The sequence below is a fragment of the Engystomops pustulosus genome, chromosome 4, assembly GCF_040894005.1.
Source record: "Engystomops pustulosus chromosome 4, aEngPut4.maternal, whole genome shotgun sequence".
Lineage (NCBI taxonomy): Eukaryota > Metazoa > Chordata > Amphibia > Anura > Leptodactylidae > Engystomops > Engystomops pustulosus.
In genome coordinates this window covers 105,602,383-105,624,667 of record NC_092414.1, presented here as the reverse complement: position 1 = coordinate 105,624,667, position 22,285 = coordinate 105,602,383, and the positions used below count along the sequence as shown (strand labels likewise).

The window sequence follows — 22,285 nt, the reverse complement described above, 5'->3', positions numbered from 1 at the left end:
TTAAAACCTCCTGCCCTATGACAGCTGACTAACCACAACTCTACAAATAAATCTTTAGAAAATAGAAGGGCAAACTGGCCAAGACTTTATCTAGACTATATGTTTCTGACCCACAACCAGGGCCAGTTTTAGATAAAGTGGGGCCCCAAAATAAAACTATTTTATGAACAGTCATAGCCAGTAAGAGGATCTTTTAGCCCTGTACAAAAATAACAATTTGTAGTTTACAAGCAGTAGCATGGTAAGTATCTGTAATATGGGACTGTGGGAGAAATTTATAGCTAGACAGATGATCGGAAGATTTATGATAGAAGATAAATATGAAAGAGGAAATAGATTTATAGATAGATGATATAGATTTATAGATGCATAAATATAAAGTAGATTATATATAGATAGGTAGATAGATACAGAAGAAGAGAGATAGAAGATTGATTGATTGATTGATTGATTGATTGATTGATATATAATAGAAAGGAGATAGGTAGATATATAGATGGACAACAATCTAGATAGATAAATGGACAGATAGACAGATATATAGATAGGAAATAGACAAATTATAGGACATAGATAACTAGATAACTTGTAGATGATAGACAGAAGATAGATGATAAGCATCTTCAACCGGGCATTCAACCAAGGGTTATTAAAGGAGCAATACATCCTTTGCCCACAAATGGGTCCTTTAGGATAGAGGTAGCCGCCCTCTAATGCCAGCCCTGTCCACAACATGTGTAATTTAGCAAATGATCAATGAATCTGACTTAGGCTGTCATACAGTAAACATGTCTTCTACAGTTAGCAGAATGGTTATTTTACATTTTTTATACATTCCTTTTCCTTTCAAATGATATATTCACCCCTGATCCTAAGCTTTGTGCCCCTCTATTCATGAGATATACACCTCTGCACAATGCAAAGAATGTAAACAATATATATTATAAAACATTATACAGTAGACAAGAAATTCCAGATGTTGAATGATTCAATTACATTTTGCACCAGCTGCAAAAGAAGAATTCATAAAAATTTTCTGTGTATGAATGAGACATCTAAATGAATTACTGCAGAAGCAGAGGTGAAATATTTGGAATTTAGAATGTGTTGCATCCAAATTGCATTACAGTCTACAAATGTCACAAAATAAATGCTAAGACCCCTTCATTTATGTTAGGTGCTTTCATAAGCAACAATGCCAAGTTCTTGCATCCTTTAAATATTGCTTATCCTTCATGTACACAAACACACATTTTTCCACTAAATGTGTATGAAGGCTTTCTGTCCATACCCCAAGGGCAGAGGTGGAGAAAAAAAGTAGATAGGGTAGATGGATTTTATCATCCCTTAATCTTCTGAGATATGTCAGGACTGGAGGTATCGGGAAGCACCACACTTTTACAAGTGAGGAGAGAAAGCAAGTAGGTCTAGGTAGTAAGGAGAGAAAGCATTTGTAGGGCTAGGTAATAATATATATATTTTCATACACATTGAAAAACGTAATGTATTGCCAGAAACCAAGATTCTGACTCTATTAAAATATAAAGCTGATACTTATCTGCAGTGAGCAACAAACGTAAAGAAGAAAAGAATATCCGAATGGTCACTTTTTTGCCATTTCATAACAACAGAGTAAACAGTCCATTGCATGGTAGTGCTATTCGGAAGTATGAATTGTTACACAGAAAGCAAGCCCTCATACATTACTGTAAACTGAAAAATAAAAAAAGTTCTGGCTTTTGGGTGAGGGAAGTAAAAAATGGAAAGACAAAAGTGCATCTGCAGGAATAGGCTATGCTATGGGGCTATGTTACAATACATCTTGTATAAAAAGAACAAACTATTACAGTGTAGTAAATAGTTGTAGTAGATATATTTATGTAAATATATAGCAATATAATGCTGTCATATGCCATTCATAGAGTCTCTTTCATGTCCCAAGCAAAGGTGGTGGACCTCTCAGATTGGTAGCTCAAGCTTTTAAGGAAAATGCTCTCTCTGAAGCTTAAACATCTTCTGCAGAATCAATATGGTAAATAAATCTCACGTGCATCATGAATGTTTGATACATTCTTTCCTCTGGATTTTTTTCCCCTTTTTTTCTTATTTTATTGCACCAATAAATATTGCATAGATAATGCTGTTTTTTAGGCGCTAACTATCAGATGGAAAGTGATAATAGATTTTACACTACCCACAACTGTGCAGCTACCTCACCCATTAAAGTGCACATATTTATCTCCAATCCAAAAAGGGAATCAGTCATAAAGCGGTATAATATTCTCATAGCAACAAGAGTGAAAAGTAATAATTTCTGAAAGGGAACAATTTACCATCTATAAATTCAATGAATATTGCTGGTCTGAGTCAATGTTTACAGGTACAGACCAAAGAAATTATAGGATTCTAAGTGGTAACTATTGGTGGAAAGTCCTTACAGCTCAATAAGCTTGGAGGTTTTCAAGAAAGCAAATGTTTATGCTATAACATATGTCCTTATATTTTATTTGAATTTATTGTATGTAACAAAAACAATGACATAAAGATTATTTAGATGTAGATTTCATGTTGCCAGATACATTGTCATTGTGATCTCAGTCCCCCTCCATTCCCACCAATTATTTTTTTTCCATTGAATGCAATGGATAAATTTGAAGCTTCAACATATCTACATGTGTCAATTTAGATTTCTTGCACATTAGATGTGTACCATGTGCACTACTAAAATGATTAAAGATGTATGTATGAAAAAATTATTAAAAAAACAGCCTAAGAAATATACACATTCCCTGCCACAAATGGTGACACAAATAGGTGACACAAACCTGTCACATATTACCTATGCCTGTTCCCACACTCATTCAGCTCCTTCACGCCTCCTTAGTTCTTGTCATGTGCATTGAGCAGAAATGGGATGGTATGGAGGAAGAATGCATGAGAAGAGTGAGACACAGACTGCAGCTGCCCCTCCCCATGAACTCACTATATGCTGCTGGCAGGGAGCCAGCTAATTAAACTTATATAAATTACTGGAATAATTCAGAATGCTGAAAAAATGCATTTTTAAAAGCAGCATAGCATAGCCTATTGAAACCTGTCATCAGCTAAAAATTACATTCCTGGTGACAGGTTTGCTTTAGGCTCTGTCAGCTTAGCTACACAGAAAGAAGCACCTATAATATACAGCAACAAAATATGTTTAATCAGCAATTTTTAGTGTTCATGGCCACATATTTCATATTTTGGTACATGCATTTTTTAAGTGAATTTTATATGTAGAGTAGAATACAGTTTTCTTATTTGTACTAGGTGCGGGGGGGGGGGCTCTAAATCTGTGGGATGGGTTGTTTGTGGCACACTTATATTTTATTTTTTCCTAATAATAGGACCCTTTGGGAAATTTTAACAATGCATTTTTTTCCAGGGAACCCTCAGTTTAAGGCCTCATGATTTGAGACCAGATCATCACCTTTGTGGCTCCTGTCATGGCATAGTAAGCACCCAGTGCATAAGCTCACTGTGACATAGTCGGGCGGCCGTGCAGCAAATTTAAGGACTTGTCCTATACTTTGGAAGATTGTCAGTCTTAAGCCTCTCATCTGACTATGAAAGGAGAAGGGGTAAAGAGCACAGACGAGCCAGCACAGTGCCATGGAAATGAGGCCTAAGGTCTTATGTACACAACCTTATTTTTAAAGGCAAAAACAGCCACACAAGCTTTTTTTGCACCAAAAAACGGGACATTGACTTAAATGGGAAATACAGCTAAGTATCTGATGCAAAAAATAGAACATGTCCTTTTTGACATGTTTGCGGTACGTTCTCCAAAAAATTACCTACATATGGTGTTGGCCATCACATATCACCAATTTTTGTGTTGGGTTGTCCAGGATTTCAGGTCATTAGATGCCAGCCTGGCTTGTTTATGGTGACATATGGGTTACATGCAGGTGACACACAACCAATTTTTGTGATTGAAAACTCACTGAAATGCTGATCTCAGTGTTAATAGCTGCAGTTACTTGGTGATCACCTGATGTGCTGGGATGGGATGATGAATCATCATGGTCACTTTCTTAATTTTTTAATTTTTGTTTGATTTGCCCCTGTTATAAACACTTCTAAGAATACAAGTGTGCATTATCATTTTTCTTGACAATGGATTATACTTTCCTGTCAGCGCTTATTTCATAGTAATAGACAATGTGGAAACACACCTCAATTGCATTCATAAATTATTACTAGAAATACTAGAGGGACAGCAAAATGTAGAGATACTCCGGTATTGTTATTATTAGAATGTATTTGAAAGTATTTAGTAAACCAGACACATGAGAAGAAGTGGCATGTCCTCTTTAAGGAAGAGTAATGTGTAGTATTTTATCTTTTGCCTTAATCACCTTGTGCCTGTACCAGTTGAATAACATAGAAAACGGTGAAATATCATCTGCCATCTAAAGCGTACTGTGTAAAAGCCTTGGCAAGACATACAGTACACAGTGTAGGGATAGAATGGACAGCTATCAAATTGCAGTTTCAATCACATCTGGTAACAGATAAGTATACATTACAATGTGGACGCTTGTCACTGCATGTATACGTTAGTATTATATGTGTGCAAGTTCAGGATGAATGCCAGCTCAAGGCATTGTAAGGACACTGTGTGCTACATGCAGACTTAAATTCATCTTATTGTCTTATGTGAATGCTTGGAAGAAACACAAATATGTGAAAAAAAATCATCATTAATAATATAGAATATGCTAGTAGAGAATAATCAATCAATCAATTGATCACTAGTATAATAAACTTTTTAATGTCAGATGGGTGGAGCCAGGCTATCTGCACCAGCACAGGACCACCAATCTGACAATAGTCAGTTGAATTAGCATATTTAGTAATCATATGCTAATAAGGCTCCTTAGCTAGAGCAGTCAGTATGGCTCCACCCATATGACATTAGTGATTTGAAAATAATGATATTGACTATGGTATAAACTTAATCTTTACCAGAATCATTGGAACAATGGCTGAAGGTGGTAAAAGAGCATTTATAAAATGTATCTAACCTTTCAACAAACTGTGCAGAAATCAATTGTATGGTATATGTACACAAGTGATACTTATTTACTTTTAGAGTATCTGTCTATAAAGTTGCTGCTGTTTCAAAGTATCTGAAGAAAACTTAGCTGGTATGAGTCCCTAAACCATCTATTCTCTGCATAGATCCTTTTTGTAATCTGACATTTCATTAAACATGACGTCTATCAAGACGTATTTCAGTCTAGCTTTGAGAATGAAAAGTAGATTAGGAGGAAAGGAGGGAGGAAGACAAGAGTCAAAGTAAGTAGAGAAGGAAGAAATTTTGTCTGATAAGATTTATTACAAAGTTTATCATTACTTGTAATGACCATTGTGAGGTTTGGGGGTAACTTAGCACCAAAGGTAGAGGCTTCTGGGCCTTACAGAGGTATTTTGTGGTACAGAGCAATAACGTAGCTTGAAGCAATCCAAAAGAAATAGCTTTATTCAGCTTTAAAACTATTACAGGAACAAAATTAACAAACAGCTCAGCCCATACATAAGGCACTACCACTCTTCTTGAGCCCTAGCTACCTTCTAGGCTCAACGAATACTGCAGAGATCCCTCATCAGCACTCTGTCTTTTAGTGAGCTCAAACAAACAATGTCCTTTTCGGATTCCAGTCCAACTGTTTGTCTCTAACTGGTCCCTAGTCCTCCTGCTGACTGCAGGACACACAGGACTGGCTTTCTGTGAGCTGTCCCTCTGGAGTTGGCCAGGGATGGAAGTGGTAAAGGTCCTTTTCAACCCCAGTTGTGAGTTAAATCGCTTTTTTTGTCATTTTGTAGCATTCAAAAAATAATAAATAATTACTGTGTAATCACCATTCCCAGAAATGGTAGCATTAAAAATGTCACCAAGTCTGGAAAAATTTACACCTCAAATAGCTATATATGACAAAGTATGAAAAAGTTAGTGTTAAAATATGGCAAAATGAAACAATTTTTTTTTGTACAAAAAGTTTTAATTTTTAAAAAGCTATTACAACCAAATAAATTTGGTATTCCCATAACTGCACTTAACTAAAAGGAAGGGGTCATTTGGAACTCTCAGTGAAAACTGTAAAATCAATTCCACAAGAAAATGTTCACTGCAATTGTAATTTTTTCCTACTTCCCAGTACATGGCATGGAAATTCAATACTACGAAGTACAATTAGTTACACAGAAAAAAAGCCCTTTTATATGGAAAAATAAAAAAGTTATGGAGCAAAAGAGGGCATTGGCGGAAAGGTTAAATGTGGTCTTGTTTTGTAATGTAACTGGCTACAATTGTCACATGTTGCTGTCAAACATTTGGTATGAATAGAAACGTTCTTTTGCCTTTTTCTAAGGGCAATGTCTTGTAAAGAGATTTTCAAGTTAAAAAAGAGCCCAAGTCCATAGAAAAGGTCTTTAAAAGGTGATCAGTGGGGGTACGACACCTGGCATCCATGCTGGTCAAGGATACATGGAAACATTGATATTGACCCCTCAATATTCTATGGGATAATTGTTAAAAGTGATAAAACATTTCAGGAAAAACAGTACTGTGGAAATGTACCTGCCACGTTAATTGTACACCCGTTCTGACAGTTCACCAATAAAAACTGTTTCTTGAAAGGTTATGGCAAAGCTCATAAAACTGCAATTTAATTAAGGTTCCCATTAAGGAGCTCCAGCTACTAAGCAAAAAGTCCTCTTTTTTAATATGAACTTTAAATTATGTCCAAAAGCATCAATGTGTTGATGTAGCAGATGTCTGTGAACACTAGTCTTTTACTGTTACAAAAACCAATGAAACATTAATTAATGATACTGCATTTCAAAGGCCATATTCAATTTAGATGAGTGCTCTTTTCAGGTATCAGGTGAGGAATACTAGGTGACACCTGGGAGCAGGTGCTGCCGTGCAAACTCAAACAAAACACACTTTTAAAGCAAGCTTTGTGGAATTTAACAGACACCTGAAATTGTTCCAGCAGATGGAGGACTGCGTTTTCTATTGTTGCGCGATAAATCTTGGATACACTTATAGAAACATTAAATACATCAATGCTCACCACCATTACAAAGCATGACAGATGAATTCACCTTACTGCATCTTTTATTTATTTAGAGGATATTCTTTGTAAGCCTAGAACCAAATACAGCTAGGTTTTTTTGTGGTTACAGTGGTTTTCCAGGGAATTAAACATTCCATTTTTTAAACCTGCTCAGATCGGAGTTCATAATAAAAAAAAGTTGCCACCCTTACCAATCCTTGTGGCTTCCAGTTATGATCCAGTTTGAGTCCCTGGTGATCTATACTTCCTGGTGTCTCTGGATACACTGGAAATGCTTGCTCAGGCGCTCACTGACCACACCGGTGACCTGCCTCCACCAATAATTGGTCTGAACAAACCTGGGAGTAGACATTAGCAGGGACCTGGGAACAATGGGAACCAGATCCGCTCAGGATCATTGAGTATGAGGACTAATTTAAACATCCATTCTGGGCAGGTTCAAACTCATTTGAGCTTCTTTTAAAATTTTCCCTGTACTGCATGCACAATGGGAGATATTCAAATAACATATTTCAGATTGTGTGGTTGCTATTAACAGGAAATAGGGCATTGAAGGCAAATATCTGTCAAATAGTAAAGAGCTAACTCAATTTGAAGAATTTTCTGTGATTTAAAACAATCTACATAATATAACCTCCTACAAAGAATGGGGAGCTTTGTAGTTGCTATAGTAGGTATAATTCAACTGAGAGAGACAATTCCCCCCTATGCCACCCTCATGCCGAAGACAGGATGTAAGCCTGCACCACAATTCTAGCTCAGGTTATAACTGAATTCTAAGCCAAACTGGTGTAGAGTTAGTTTGGGTGCACACAGGAGACTCTTTGTATACGTGGTGTATTGTGTGCTGGTGGGGGCTGTATCAAGAATGCCAGGTTAATACATGTTAACATGTTGTGTTTATGTGTTAACAAATAGATAGATATATGGATATAAAATTTTAATATTGTTGAGGTGGAGTGTGGTGGTAAGATAAAATCCAAGGAATGAAGAGGACAAGCAGCTACTATATGAGCGAGGTGAAGGTCATGTCATGACAGGTGTCATGTTAGTGTCATATAGTGGTCACAGAGGTTCAGTTTAAAAGGCCGACCTCTCTAGTCTCTACTTATCCTTAAAGGCAGTTTGATTAATATTTTTCTGGGGACTTAAGCATGCCTTTTATAAAACAATTGATATTGATGATGTCCTTTATATAACAACTTATTTATGAATGGGGCTTTATATAAAAAAAATTCTATAGGCTTTCACGATATAGAAAATAATCAGGAGGGTCTATATAAAACATATTTTAACAGGGGGAGACTATTTAGACATTTATTGGTTGGTCAACCATAATAATTACCGTATATACTCGAGTATAAGCCGACACCAAGTATAAGCCGAGCCCCCTAATTTTACCACAAAAACATGGGAAAACCTATTGACTCGAGTATAAGCTGAAGGTGGCAAATGCATTGGTCACAGCCTCCCCATTATATAGCCTGCCGGACCCTGCCCCATAGTATATATCCAGCACCTGCCCCCCAGTATATAGCCTGCCAGCCCATATCCCCAAGTATATAGCCAGCCCCCTGCCCCAGTATATAGCCAGCAGTGGGGGAAGCTAGAAAGGTGAGTTTTTTCACACTTTTTTGTTTAGTATATAATTCCACATATATCCTGTATCCTACATGTATCCTGTATATATGCACATTTTCAGGAGTTCTAGTGTATCTTTTATTATATTATTATATTCTTCATATATAGTTCATAGAAGTACACACATTTCCACCAGGAAAGTCAATCTTCCAATTTTTCTGTTATCTGTCCTCTTTATTGAATAGGCAGTTTCCATAGAACAGCTACTGCTTCTTATATGAGCCAGGCTAGTGACCCACCAGAGCTTATCATCATAATCCTAGAAAGTCCACTTGATCACGCCTAAGAGTATAATTGTGGCACTTAAAACCTCTCACATGGAGTTCTTCACCCCTACACGCAAGCCACTAGGGCAACTGCTATGGCCGCAGTCGCCAATAGACAGATAACTGATTTTTGTTTACTCCACTCACTTCCGCTTTGTCCTCCGGCTGCATGCTGATCAGTTTCCAAACATCTTGCTGCTTCACTGGTGCCTACAATCACAACACTGAGGCTTTTATTACTCTATGCTAGACAGCAGCAAAGCTGCTACAGCATGATTCATTGTAATCTGATATCAAACACAATGATTACACATAGCACTCCAAGCCACTGCCGTCATTTCACAAATAACCTGTGTAATAAAATGGTCCACTGATATGTTAGACAGTTGCACACAAGTTGCATACAAGTTACAATTCATTCCGTTTAGCTTGGTGTACTCTCTCCATGTTTCTCTACTTTTACAGTATGCTCTCGCTTTTTCTTTTGTGTATACATCTTATAACATTGGCACCCTTCCTAAGCCATTCTTAGTCAGCAAATGAAGATGAAGCTAGGTAAAGGAATTGGCTTTAGCTTCTTGGAGTGCATTTTACCGTTCAAGACATTCATAACACTTACTTATTCTTTTAATACGTTAATGGGCACAAAGTCACTTTACATAAGTCCCTTTACTATTGTACCTACAGCCAATGCTGAGGAGGGAGTTATCAAGCCCTGGACAGATTTCTGATCTATAAAGTGATGACTTTTTAAGCTCATTTACTCCAGAATTACTTATCATTCATTGTCACAAACAGTACTCTGGTAGGGGCAGCGAATAACGTGGAGTATCATCTCAGGAAAAAGGTATTAGAGGCACAGATGCAGCAATTGTATTCATCATTCTTTGTCATTTGGTAAATTTTACACAAATTAAGGCAATGCAGATTCGGGCAAAACTGATACTTAAAATAATAATATGGGGGAGACTTATTAACGTACTTATGCCACAATTCTGGTGGTTTTGCACCAAAAACAGTCTAAAATGCCTAGCCCCACAGTTATCAAGGCTTTTAGACCATTTTTTGGCAGTTTTCCGAATAAGGGGCGTGGCCTTTGGGGAATTGTCCATGTGCCCAAAATTCTGGCGCACAGTTTAGGCCTAATGTAGGAACTGACAGTCTTATCCTGCAGCAGGATTCAACATCACAGTGATAAATCTGGCGCAGCAAAAGACTAATGTTTTCCAGCTAGAGAATTGCGGAACCTGAGACACATTGTTAAATCCCCCCCACTGAGAAAGTTCAAAAAAGAAAAATTAAGGAACATTAAAAATGGTAATATCACCATAATTACTTTGCTTTTATGCTTAGAATATACTGCTCCTTCCAGCATGAGGCAGGATGAAAAAGCTTTTTCATCCAGTGAAAAGATGTATAAAAAGTGTTGATGATAGACCATTGCAGAGTCAGTCTCTACTGTCTTAGGGTTCATTCACACAAACAGAATGGGGACCAATATCCTGCCATACCATTTGCGGACAGATATCAGTTTCCATTGACCCCTATAGCGCCTGGTCACTGTCCTATATTTTGCCTATATACTGCGGTGCTCTATGGAGAGGAGAGGGTGAGAAGCGCTCATCCCTCCTCTCCTGCACGCTGACGTACCCTTTTCAGCATCAGATAAATCATGCTGGTGATGTATCTGGAGTGGTTTAGAACTGTGGAGTTGTACTTGAGACCAGCTATTATTTGGTCTAGCTTTCTTCAGAATATTCTGACACTCAGACTGAATTTTCTGGAGCACAGACTGAATTTTCTGATGCTCAGGTTAGACAACACCCTCTTTCCCCAATGTCACATCCTTTTTCGGACAGTCTATTGGTTAGGTTAGGTCTATTGGTTTAGGTGCAGTTTCTTAATTTAATAGGCGAAAGACATGAACTGAACAGGTGAATTTGGTATTGAAGTGGAAGCCTGTTCAATAATTGAATTTACTATTTCAGTTCATGTCTTTCACATCTTACATTAAGACTCTCCTAAAACCATATCAAAGCTAATTTAGTATACTAAGCAGACAGAGGCAAAAAGGATGCCTTCACCTGCTGGTATGTGCATGTAACTACCCTCTATGCTCTCCATAAGCCTTATCAGGAGACATGCACATTGGTTTCCTTAAAAAGACTATCCCTTTAATACATGCATTCATTTTGTAATGGTTTGTGCCCTGTGTTTACACTCCCTAGTATTTATGTTATTCAGATTTAATCAGCAGTAGGTTTTTAGAACATTGATTTAGTCACCTTAATCATACATTACACAAATTATGCTCGCAGTAAATGATCATTACAAGGACTGTAAGTTACACAACACTGGTGAGATTCAGCACCACGGACAGCAACAGAAATGACTTCACTGGAGTCAGAGATACTCTCACACAACATGCATATATGCATTACCTTATTACCTCTGTAGCTACCGGTAATTACAAGTCAAGTGATAGATTTAGTGTGAAGTTTAATAAACCCTGTTTAAACCATAAATGGTGGAAGCAAAGTCATACCATCACATCTGCCTCCCAATCATATTAAACTTGCTTTCTATGGGTGACTTCACAAGTTAGAAGTGCATCTTAATCCGTTTTAATGTGGTTTTCAGAGTTCAATGTAACAGTCAAAAACATGAACTGAACAGGTAAATCCAATTATTGAACAGGTTTTCCCTTCAATACCAAATTCACCTATTCAGTACATGTCCTTCACCTTTTAAATTAAGAAACTCCTAAAACCACATCTAAACTGATTTCAATGCAGTATTAACTGCAACGTGTGAACAAACCTGTAGGCATATACTTTATATTATTTTAACATGTCTAAAAGATAAAAGAAGGACACAGGAGCATTTTTCTTTTAAAAAATGTTACAAAGTTTACTATTATTATTTGCACAACTGATTTATGTAATCTTTTAAAAGTTTTGTTACAATTTCAGCTGTACGAAATTCATCAAAGATTCAGATGTTGAATGATAAATCGGGCATAGTAAGACTTTATCCTATCCTATCTTTATCCTATTTTATCCTATACCATCCTATTAGATGGTTTAGTTTACATCACAAAAATGTGTGACTTGTGCTTCATTTTTGGTCATACTAGTCCTAAAAGTGTCTAAAAACTGTCTAAACCCTGTGATAAATGTGGCACAATCTAAGACAGAATTATGTTGTAAACAGATAAATCCGACCCTTCTCTTTTTTTTGCTGTATATTTAAATAATAAATATTAGTGTAGATAAATTACAGTAAACCATTCACTGTTATGTTCATTTACTTGGTTTCTTAAGGCCCTGTGCACATAATTAAAGCCACAGCGGCCTCATCATGTGATGACACCAGCCATCGGCTCACAGACCACCTCAGGCTGAAAGTGTTGAGCTCTGCAAAAGTCCTGGGGGTCCCTGGTATTCCAGAAGAAGTGCACAAATAATACCATTACCAGTTGTAGTCGCCTGAGAATATTACATTTCATTTGCTAAAGTAAAAAAACAGGCCCTCCATTGAAAGAGGACCGGGTACACGGTAAAAACAGGAAAATATAGGAAATGTCCCATATTTTGAGACACAGACACGGTGTGTTGAGACAGTGGGGCAGATTTATCAAGCTGTCTGAAAGTCCGAATATTCTCGATTGCCCATGGCAACCAATTACAGCTCACCTTTAAAATATTCATGAGTACAAGTAAAATGAAAGCTGAGCCTTAATTGGTTGCCATGGGCAACTAAGAATATTCTGACTTTCAGACAGCTTGATAAATCTGCCCCACTGTGTGCTCCCTGCATTGTGACTGGGTGCCACAGACATCTATGGGGACTGTGTGCAGCCATAGCAACAGCCCCCATAAGTTAGTCTGAAAGGGGTCTTGGTCAAATTCCAATCTGTGATCTAATAATAAAATATATTGTAACAAGCTTGTGTGTATTTATTTGTTAAAATAAACAAAAAGTGAGCTAAAATGATCATTGAAGCCGGGGATTAGCATGAGGAAAGGGACTCACAAGGGAAGTTGTTTCTTATTACTGTACAATGAAACAAGAAATTGAATGAATTGATTTGAGAGTTGTGAAATATTTCTAGTATAATATTTCTTACTGTTGGTAGCTATAGTAAGTAATATGCTAAAGAGATAGAAAATGGGGGGGGGGGGGGTCACTATTATAACAAGAGGAATCACCATTCTCTTCCCATGCTTTCAGGTCTCTGTTGCGCTTCAATGTCTGGTGTCTCATGACACACACAATAAATGCTAGTAGATGCCAAAGTGGATTAAAGGACGTCTTAAAGGGAACCTGTCAGCAAAATGTTATCTTTACAAACCTAAAAAAATCCTAAAAACACCTTTAAAAACCTAATAAAGCAAATAAGCACTGTCCAGATCATGTTACTTTCATGGCCCAGTATGTGGCAGCATCCAGTAAATCAAATTTGAAGTGATATGTAAGTGATTTGTATAATGTCACAGAGGCGGAGACACATTTTTTGAGGATACTTTGATATATGTAAAATATTGCCCACATTTTTTCTCTACTATGGGTGTGAAATGCTGGAGAGAAACCAATACCTGGAAAAATTCCATGGCTATACATGGGCTCAGTCCTATCCAAAACAGCAGTTGCTACACTGTATGAATCTGGACCAGAAAACAAGGTACATATAGCAGACTTCTTAGGCTTAACTCTACTTATGGGTGGGTTGTGTCTGGTTCTGACATGACTGCAGGTCAGAAACAGTTGATATACACTCACCGGCCACTTTATTAGGTACACCTGTCCAACTGCTCGTTAACACTTTATTTCTAATCAGCCAATCACATGGCGGCAACTCAGTGCATTTAGGCATGTAGACATGGTCAAGACAATCTCCTGCAGTTCAAACCGAGCATCAGTATGGGAAAGAAAGTTGATTTGAGTGCCTTTGAACGTGGCATGGTTGTTGTCTGAGTATTTCAGAAACTGCTGATCTACTGGGATTTTCACGCACAACCATCTCTAAGGTTTACAGAGAATGGTCCAAAAAAGAAAAAACATCCAGTGAGCGGCAGTTCTGTGGGTGGAAATGCCTTGTTGATGCCAGAGGTCAGAGGAGAATGGGCAGACTGGTATCGAGCTGATAGAGAGGCAAAAGTGACTCAAATCGCCACCCGTTACAACCAAGGTAGGCAGAAGAGCATCTCTGAACACACAGTACGTCGAACTTTGAGGCAGATGGGCTACAGCAGCAGAAGACCACACCGGGTGCCACTCCTTTCAGCTAAGAACAGGAAACTGAGGCTACAATTTGCACAAGCTCATCAAAATTGGACAGTAGAAGATTGGAAAAACGTTGCCTGGTCTGATGAGTCTCAATTTCTGCTGCGACATTCGGATGGTAGGGTCAGAATTTGGCGTCAACAACATGAAAGCATGGATCCATCCTGCCTTGTATCAACGGTTCAGGCTGGTGGTGGTGGTGTCATGGTGTGGGGAATATTTTCTTGGCACTCTTTGGGCCCCTTGGTACCAATTGAGCATCGTTGCAACGCCACAGCCTACCTGAGTATTGTTGCTGACCATGTCCATCCCTTTATGACCACAATGTACCCAACATCTGATGGCTACTTTCAGCAGGATAATGCACCATGTCATAAAGCTGGAATCATCTCAGACTGGTTTCTTGAACTTGACAATGAGTTCACTGTACTCAAATGACCTCCACAATCACCAGATCTCAATCCAATAGAGCATCTTTGGGATGTGGTGGAACGGGAGATTCGCATCATGGATGTGCAGCCGACAAATCTGCGGCAACTGTGTGATGCCATCATGTCAATATGGACCAAAATCTCTGAAGAATACTTCCAGCACCTTGTTGAATCTATGCCACGAAGAATTGAGGCAGTTCTGAAGGCAAAAGGGGGTCCAACCCGTTACTAGCATGGTGTACCTAATAAAGTGGCCGGTGAGTGTATGTGAATGCACTGTTTGCTTGTTTTATCTAATAAAATAAAAATCAAACACTGCAATAAAAGACAACAGGGCGCAAACACAACTAACTGCCCTTTTGATAACAATGTTTCTCTGCAGTGTCATATACCAGTACACAATTGAATGCACACTAAAAATGTTTCATTTATCTGCAACTTTATAAATGATCAGGATACTAAGAAAATTGGTATCTTATTGTTTGTGTAAATGGTCGCTACTAAGTGCCTGTGTGCTGGCTGATTCTGATTCACGTTCTTGGTAAACCATTGATAGCAGGAGAGGGTGTACAAGAAAGTGGAGCAACACATAACCACTGCAACAGACTTCACATATCTTGTTTGTGGTCTGTAACAATGGAGATTATATGTCTTTTACAGTTAAATAAATCTGAAACATACTGGAAAATGGAGGAGTACAAAATATCTTCTGCAATATTAGTCAAATATTGTCTACTATTAGTTAATAGTACAAGGTTATTACAAGAACCTTAGATAACAAAGATCAACAGCACCTACTATTGGATGCATGTCCCAATGAAAGGACCTGACCAGAAACCTAAATACATATTCAAAAGAACCCAATACCTGCTGCTTCATAAGCTGAGGAGAAACCATCTCTCTTCCAAGCTAAATTAAACATCCAGCAGATTGTCTTCAGACTGCAGCTTTATGACATTTATAAATATTATAAGCTCTTAGCAGATGGCTGGTCACACATACAATATCTATATGTTGAGGTAAATGCAAAGCAAGAAAACAGTCAACATATAATGCAATATATACAGCAGCCATAAACCCTCTAATGTATATACATTATAGACAGAATATGTAAGAAGCTGTCTGGTCAACAAGTGAAACCTCACATGGTCAATGTTTAGGTTCCATGTAAAGAGCTCTGGTCTGTGCAACCATGACATGGTTAATCTTGACCTACTTGAGGCGTCACCACATGATGAATGGGTAAGCCATGCCACTAGACTTTATCATCCTCTTAGACATAAACAGCCCCAGAGGGGCTCAGATACATGTGCATAGCTTTTGTTCTACTTTACTTCCTCTATATATGAGAATACTTCATTACCAATGACACCTCTGCACACATAGAAGGTAGAGATCGTACTACCATGAGCATGATCAACAACACAACACAGCATGTACCATAAGAAGCAACATGGAGTGCAAATGACACAGTTACAATCCATATGAAATAGAAAGTTGTAAAGTAGTTAGTACACATATGGCAGTGTGAGACTTACCCCAGTGTTGTCATGGTCACAATGGTGTACCAAAACGCAGCAGGTATACTAGTGAATTTGCTGTTTAGGGAGCCTTTCTCTGCATAAAACATTACGGTGGCAAAGATGATGATGGCCATAGTAAGGGAGAATAGCAGAAAGCCCAATTCTGAGGCACAGCTCTTAAGGGTATAGCCCAAGATCCGCAGGCCCTGTGAGTGGCGGGAAAACTTAAAGATCCGAAAAACCCGGAACACCCTCAGTGTAACAAAAGCACCACTTACGTCCTCATTGTTTGTCATGACAAGACCTATGTAATAGGGCATGATTGCCACCACGTCAATGATACTCATTACACTTCGTACAAAGCGATATCGACTGGGCGCAGCCACCAACCGCAGCAAGTATTCCACAGTGAAGATCATGACACATGCGGTATCCAGACAGAAGAAGGCCACAGCATAACGCTCACCACATGGCAACTCCCGCATGGTTCCTGGAATCGTACCACATGGTACAGTCTCCACCACATTGGCAATGACAGAAACCGCAATGAAGAAACCAGTTACATAGTAGAACACTAGAGCCAGTGTACTGGTGTGGGGGTTCTCAAATGCTCGCCACATTTTCTGCCTTGCCGACATAGGGGCTAGTGGTCCTTCGGTGTTGCTCTCGGAGTCAGCATCATCCAATAACCTCTCCATGTTTTCCCTTCTTCGGTCTTTGTATTCCTCATAACAGCAGTCCCCAACAATCTCAGGGATAATACCAAAAAATGCCAGTTCTTCATCATATGCCGCAATACATTCATGGCGTGGATAGTGAAGTCGACCTGTTCGGTAAAAGTTGAGAATGTGGCGGAATATGTCTGGATCCCTATCAAAGAAATATTCTCCTGTATCCTGATTAAAGAAGAAGTCTCTTTCCGTGCTGCCAAGGAGAGTATCCGGGTAACGCTCTAGAGTGTTCCTCCACGTCTGGAAGCGAGTACCGCTGACATTTAATACAATTAAGGAGTCCTGGGACCTTCTCTTCTCACCTCTGGGCGGAGGTGGCATAGGGCCTGAAGCCACCGGCATCCAACCAACAGCAGCTGCTCGTGCAAAAGGCAGCCATGCTGCCACCCCAGCTGCCATTTTCCTGTCGTTGGCTTATATTTAGGATGATACAATATGGGTTTAATAATCTGAGAGAAGTTCAATGATGTGCTCTGCTATAACCCCATCCACATGTGACAGAGCAGCCGTGTCTATCTTCAGTCTATATAGAAAGGGTTAGGGGTATGGGAGGATACAGCCTAGTCACTTACACATGCCTAGGACAACTCCATTATACATCCAGTGCACTCGCTGTGAGTCTTGAAGAGCACATCCTGGGTCCCATCCCTTGACTGTAAGGTTGTGAGCAAGCTTCTACCATGTCTAGTCCAGGTGCAACAAGGCGCGGACTGCACCAGTCTGCTAAAATGGATCAGCTCCAGGATGGACTGGGACGGGACTGCACAGAGTAGTCACGTGGCGCTACCTGTAAGCTCCGCAGAGTGTCAGACAAGCTGGACACAGACAGCAACAAGTCCACGCAATTCCTTGTAGTTTTTTCCAGAAGAGTGCAGGCTCCGTCACCTCCTCAGCTCCCGGACCCATGCACTAAGCAAGTGCTCTCTTCCCAGTTACCAGGGGACAACACATCTCTCCTCACACAGGCTTTGAATCCATTTCTTAGCAGCATGTAACATTTTGTCCGTATCCCAGTTTTAACCAAACACTGCATGTAAGCGACAACAAGAAATAGTGAATATACATACAAGAATATACATGAAAAGTCAATCAGTATGACAGAATTATACATTGTAAGACGTATGACAGTAATAAACCATATGAGGTTAGAAGAATCCCAATAAAATAGTCAGAAGTCAGAAGATCACATGGGACAACAGCTACCAATAGTTATCATGGGACTACAGATCCCAGGTAAAGCATGTACAGATCAGCAGGCACAAATGCTAGTGTGAACAGGTGTTAAGGAAGAACAAAGGTACATTGGAGGACTGCTTGATACAACATACAATCATAGTTGAAATGACGTCTTCCTGAGAGAATAATCCACAGTGAAAATGCAGTGTTAACATCTTAGTTGAGCTACTTTATTGATATGTGTGACTGACCAGATAAAATCCCTAAGCTGGAGCAATAAAAGCAGAGAAGGGAAACACATGATGATATGTAAAAGAATAAGCATCCATATGTACTCTGTGGATGGGAGTCCTAATAAGAGCGGGGCTTACCTGAATGCTGGATGAGAGAAGACAGCAGAAAGTAAGAGAGTATGGGAGCTGGCACGTCCGTGCCTATGGAAAACGCCGAGAGAATGAGAGCAGAGTGAGTGCATAAAGGGGAAGTCTCTCTCTGATGGGAGGAGGTGAGAGCAGAAGCTGCCGCTAGTGTCTCAGAGAGACTGGGAGCACTGTCAGTGTGCAATACACAAGTCCTGTGTGCTCCAGATAGTACTGTCTATAGGCGATTGCTAGAGGGTGTAAATCTAACATGAATAAAGGTATTATATGTCAAGGGAATGTATAGGGAGACATGAAAGAGGAGGTTGTGGTAAATGCTGCTCCAGTATATATAAGTGATAGCAATACAGTATAACCAGAGTCAAGTTTAATCCTTGTGAGTACGGGGAAGCAGATAATGAATGAGATACATTAGCAAACAGGTGAGTAAAGTGTTAAAGTTGAATATATCACAGGTACAAGAAACCCACGGTGCTTATAAAGATGATGATACAATAAAGGATATCCCGACCCTCGCCATGGCGGATACATTGAGAGGCTTAGTTCTCCTGAAGTATCTATCGGGTGGATGCACCACTGGTCAAAACTACGGCAGGCCAGATTGGGCACAGTTTTGTGTAAAAACATTCAGCAGTGTGCAGGATGTTTGCAGGTATTTTGGTACATAAATGCCCCATGCTGGCCCAGCACAGCACCCACATGCCCTTCATGTTCACATGGCATGGAGGTGGCGTAGTCACTAGAATAATCACAATTTCTTGCAGAGCACAAGAAATTATGATTATTTCCGTGCTGTTGTAGAACCACTGATAAATTAGCTGAATAGTCTATTGAGACCAGGTGGTTCCAGAGTTTACAGTAGGCCTCTCCATTTTTAAGTAGTCCAATCACGTACTTAATATTTAAACTGTGAAATGTCATGGCAGGAAGTGTGGAAATTATTTGGAACTGGTAGCAACAGATCTTTTTGTTCAAATTGAGGACTTGTGTTGTTCTATGCGGTCACCAACAGATTGTTTGGTTTCTCTGATATACATCAGACTACAGTGGCATTTGATATATTAAGTATTATTAAGTTAAATATATTGTGAAAAATTTCAGGAACATAAATCAAAAGGTTGTTGCCACAGATTCAGCCAAATTTTACCTATAATTCCTACAGCTAGCACATATCATCACTCATTTCTATGGGCTCATGCTCATCATTTTATGGACTACTGAATGAGACAGATACTTTAGGGAATCCTATTCATTTATGCATCGTGGCCCAGACAGTCATTTATTACAATCATTTGGCGTAACTGAATGTGGCCAGTGGAAACATTATAGGTTCATATGCGTGTCAGAAGCATTATAAGCAATTTTATTACACTTCTGCATATGTAAGCTATACGTGGAGTGTATAATATTTTAACTTCCTAATCAAAATTGTATTAAAATTACAAAATTTACCTCAAGCACCAATATTACTTTTACTCTATAAGGGAAATTTCTTTTCATCATTTTCATTTTTCTGTCATCCATATCTGATTTGTCCGATTCATTATCATCCTCAGAATGTATTTGTGGGCTGACACCATTGTTTTCCAAATTATTTGAGGCACCTGTTTGAGGAGCTGCGCTTGTACTCATTGCAGGGTTACCTTTATTTTGATCTAGAAATCCTTGCTGCATGTCTGACTAGTGGTGCAAGGACTTTTTCTAGATGGATAGAAAGAGGAGAGAGAATGGAATATATAGATTCTACTAGTGGTCTCCCTGGTGGATTGTTAAGTGTTTTGTGTACCTTGGGTAATATGAGCACTGGGGTTAGCAGAAAGGGATTAGTCAGAAAGGTAAAAGTCTGTGGGGGTTATTTATCAAGCGTCAGCATCTGAAAGCCCCGTCACTGCTGCAGCACCCTGGCCACTTGATGTATCTGGGCCAGAAATAAACGCGCCTTACAAATTTTCACGTATGAAAATTCTCCAGCTGCAGCGAGTGAGCAGGTGGGGGAGGGGGGCAATGATTGCCCACTCTCCGGCCGGCCACGTCCCCATTAACATATCCCTCCATGCCCCCTAGAGTGAAGGTAGCGGAAAGGGGAGACTTATTGCAAGTGACAGTACCTGTGTATAATAGGAGGTGCTCCTTTGATGAGGATCTGCTTCAAGAATAGTAGCTGGGGGCAGCAAGGATTTTTGCCATCTATAAATGTAATCGTCAATTTTGTCCTTAAAAATCTTTTTTGTTAGAAAGTAAGAAATGGTTGGTGTAAGGAGATCAAATGAGCATTTATTTGGTATTTGCTCATATTGGAGGCAATAATCTGTATTAGTTTTAAAAATTGTCAGTCTCCAAGGGACACAAAGTTCCCAAGGGATGTGTTACACCCTGAGTGACTTCCCCATGCCCTTTCCCTGAGGGACTTTCCTATGCACTTTGCCCAGTGTTCCAATGTCTGTAAAGGCAACAAGTTGTTTTACCCCAAGACAGGACATAAATATCCCATTAGAGGCTACTTCACCTGCTGTACAAACTACTCTATGAATTGCCGCAATGGTCTGATGTGCAGTGTATTGGTGAAACCACACAATCTGTTGGCGACCATATAAGACAACACAAATTCCTAAAGTCACACAAAAAAATCTTGTGCTAACCTTTCTGAATCATTTCCACACTGCCTGCCACAGCATAGCCCAACTAAAATATCAGGGCAGATTTACTTAACCGGCCCATTCGCGATCCAGCGGCGCGTTCTCTGCAATGGATTCAGTTCCGGCTGGGATTTATTAAGGTAGTTCCTCTGCCGTCCACCAGGTGGTGCTGCTGCGCTGAAGAGCATCGGAACACACTGGAATACACCGAGCCGGGCTGAGTGAAGGTAAGTGCAATTTTCGCGACACATTTTTTTAAAAAAAATGTGGCGGTTTTTCCGAATCCGTCGGGTTTTCTTTTGGCCACGCCCCCCGATTTCCGTCGCGTGCATGCCAAAATCCCGGGCCAATTCAGGGAAAATCGGCAATATTCGGGTAACACATCGGGAAACCGCGAATCGGGCCCTTAGTAAATGACCCCCATCAAGTTCTGGAACAAGTTCCCTGCCCGAGCAGGACTACTTTAAAAAAGATAGGCCTGCTGGTTCCACACCCTGCAAACTCTGGAACCACATGGTCTCAATAGAGACTATGGGGGACATGTATCTTTATTCTGACTTTGACTATTTTTTTTCTATTCTGTTTGTGCATTTTATTTCACTTTTTTGTGCCTTTTGGGGAGTATTTGCAATTTTTTTGAGTTCAAAGTTCAGAAGTTGCAGTATGTTGCAGTGTTACTAAAGTATCTTTGCAGAACAGACGTTTAATGTATCTCAGGCTGAGGTACATAAGAACATACAAGGGTAAATGAGATAATGATAAATGTGCCCCTATGACAAGAACAGTTTCCTGTAATTTTTATCTTCTCACATAATCTGGATTCTGGTTACTAACATTTCTCTTTTATTCCGCGTAGAACCGATGAGGCCCACTTCCAGCCCACCCACTGGCTGCCTTCTTACTTAATATCCTATCCTCATATCATCATCCCTATGAGCACTGTGGGATCCTTCTACCAGGGGCGTAACTAGGAGAGACTGGGTCCCATAGCAGATTTATGCATGGGTCCCTCCTACCCCTTAAAAAATAGATCCATTTTTTTAAAATCACACACATTTTTTACACTTAAATATACACACATTTACAGT

General features: G+C 39.4%; 1 protein-coding gene across 3 annotated transcripts in view; it reads right to left on the bottom strand.

Moving 5' to 3' along the window:
- KCND2 (potassium voltage-gated channel subfamily D member 2) overlaps positions 1 to 18,670 on the bottom strand; it is a 334,746-nt gene extending 316,076 nt beyond the window's left edge. For all 3 annotated transcript variants that reach the window (XM_072146978.1, XM_072146977.1, XM_072146979.1), the window contains exons 1-2: positions 18,553 to 18,670; positions 16,290 to 18,032 (exon numbers count right to left, since the gene is read on the bottom strand). In XM_072146978.1, coding sequence (XP_072003079.1) covers positions 16,290 to 17,404 — 1,115 coding nt within the window. In that variant the 5' untranslated portion in view covers positions 17,405 to 18,032; positions 18,553 to 18,670. The remainder of the gene's footprint in view (positions 1 to 16,289; positions 18,033 to 18,552) is intronic.
- Between the last annotated feature and the right edge of the window lie 3,615 nt (positions 18,671 to 22,285).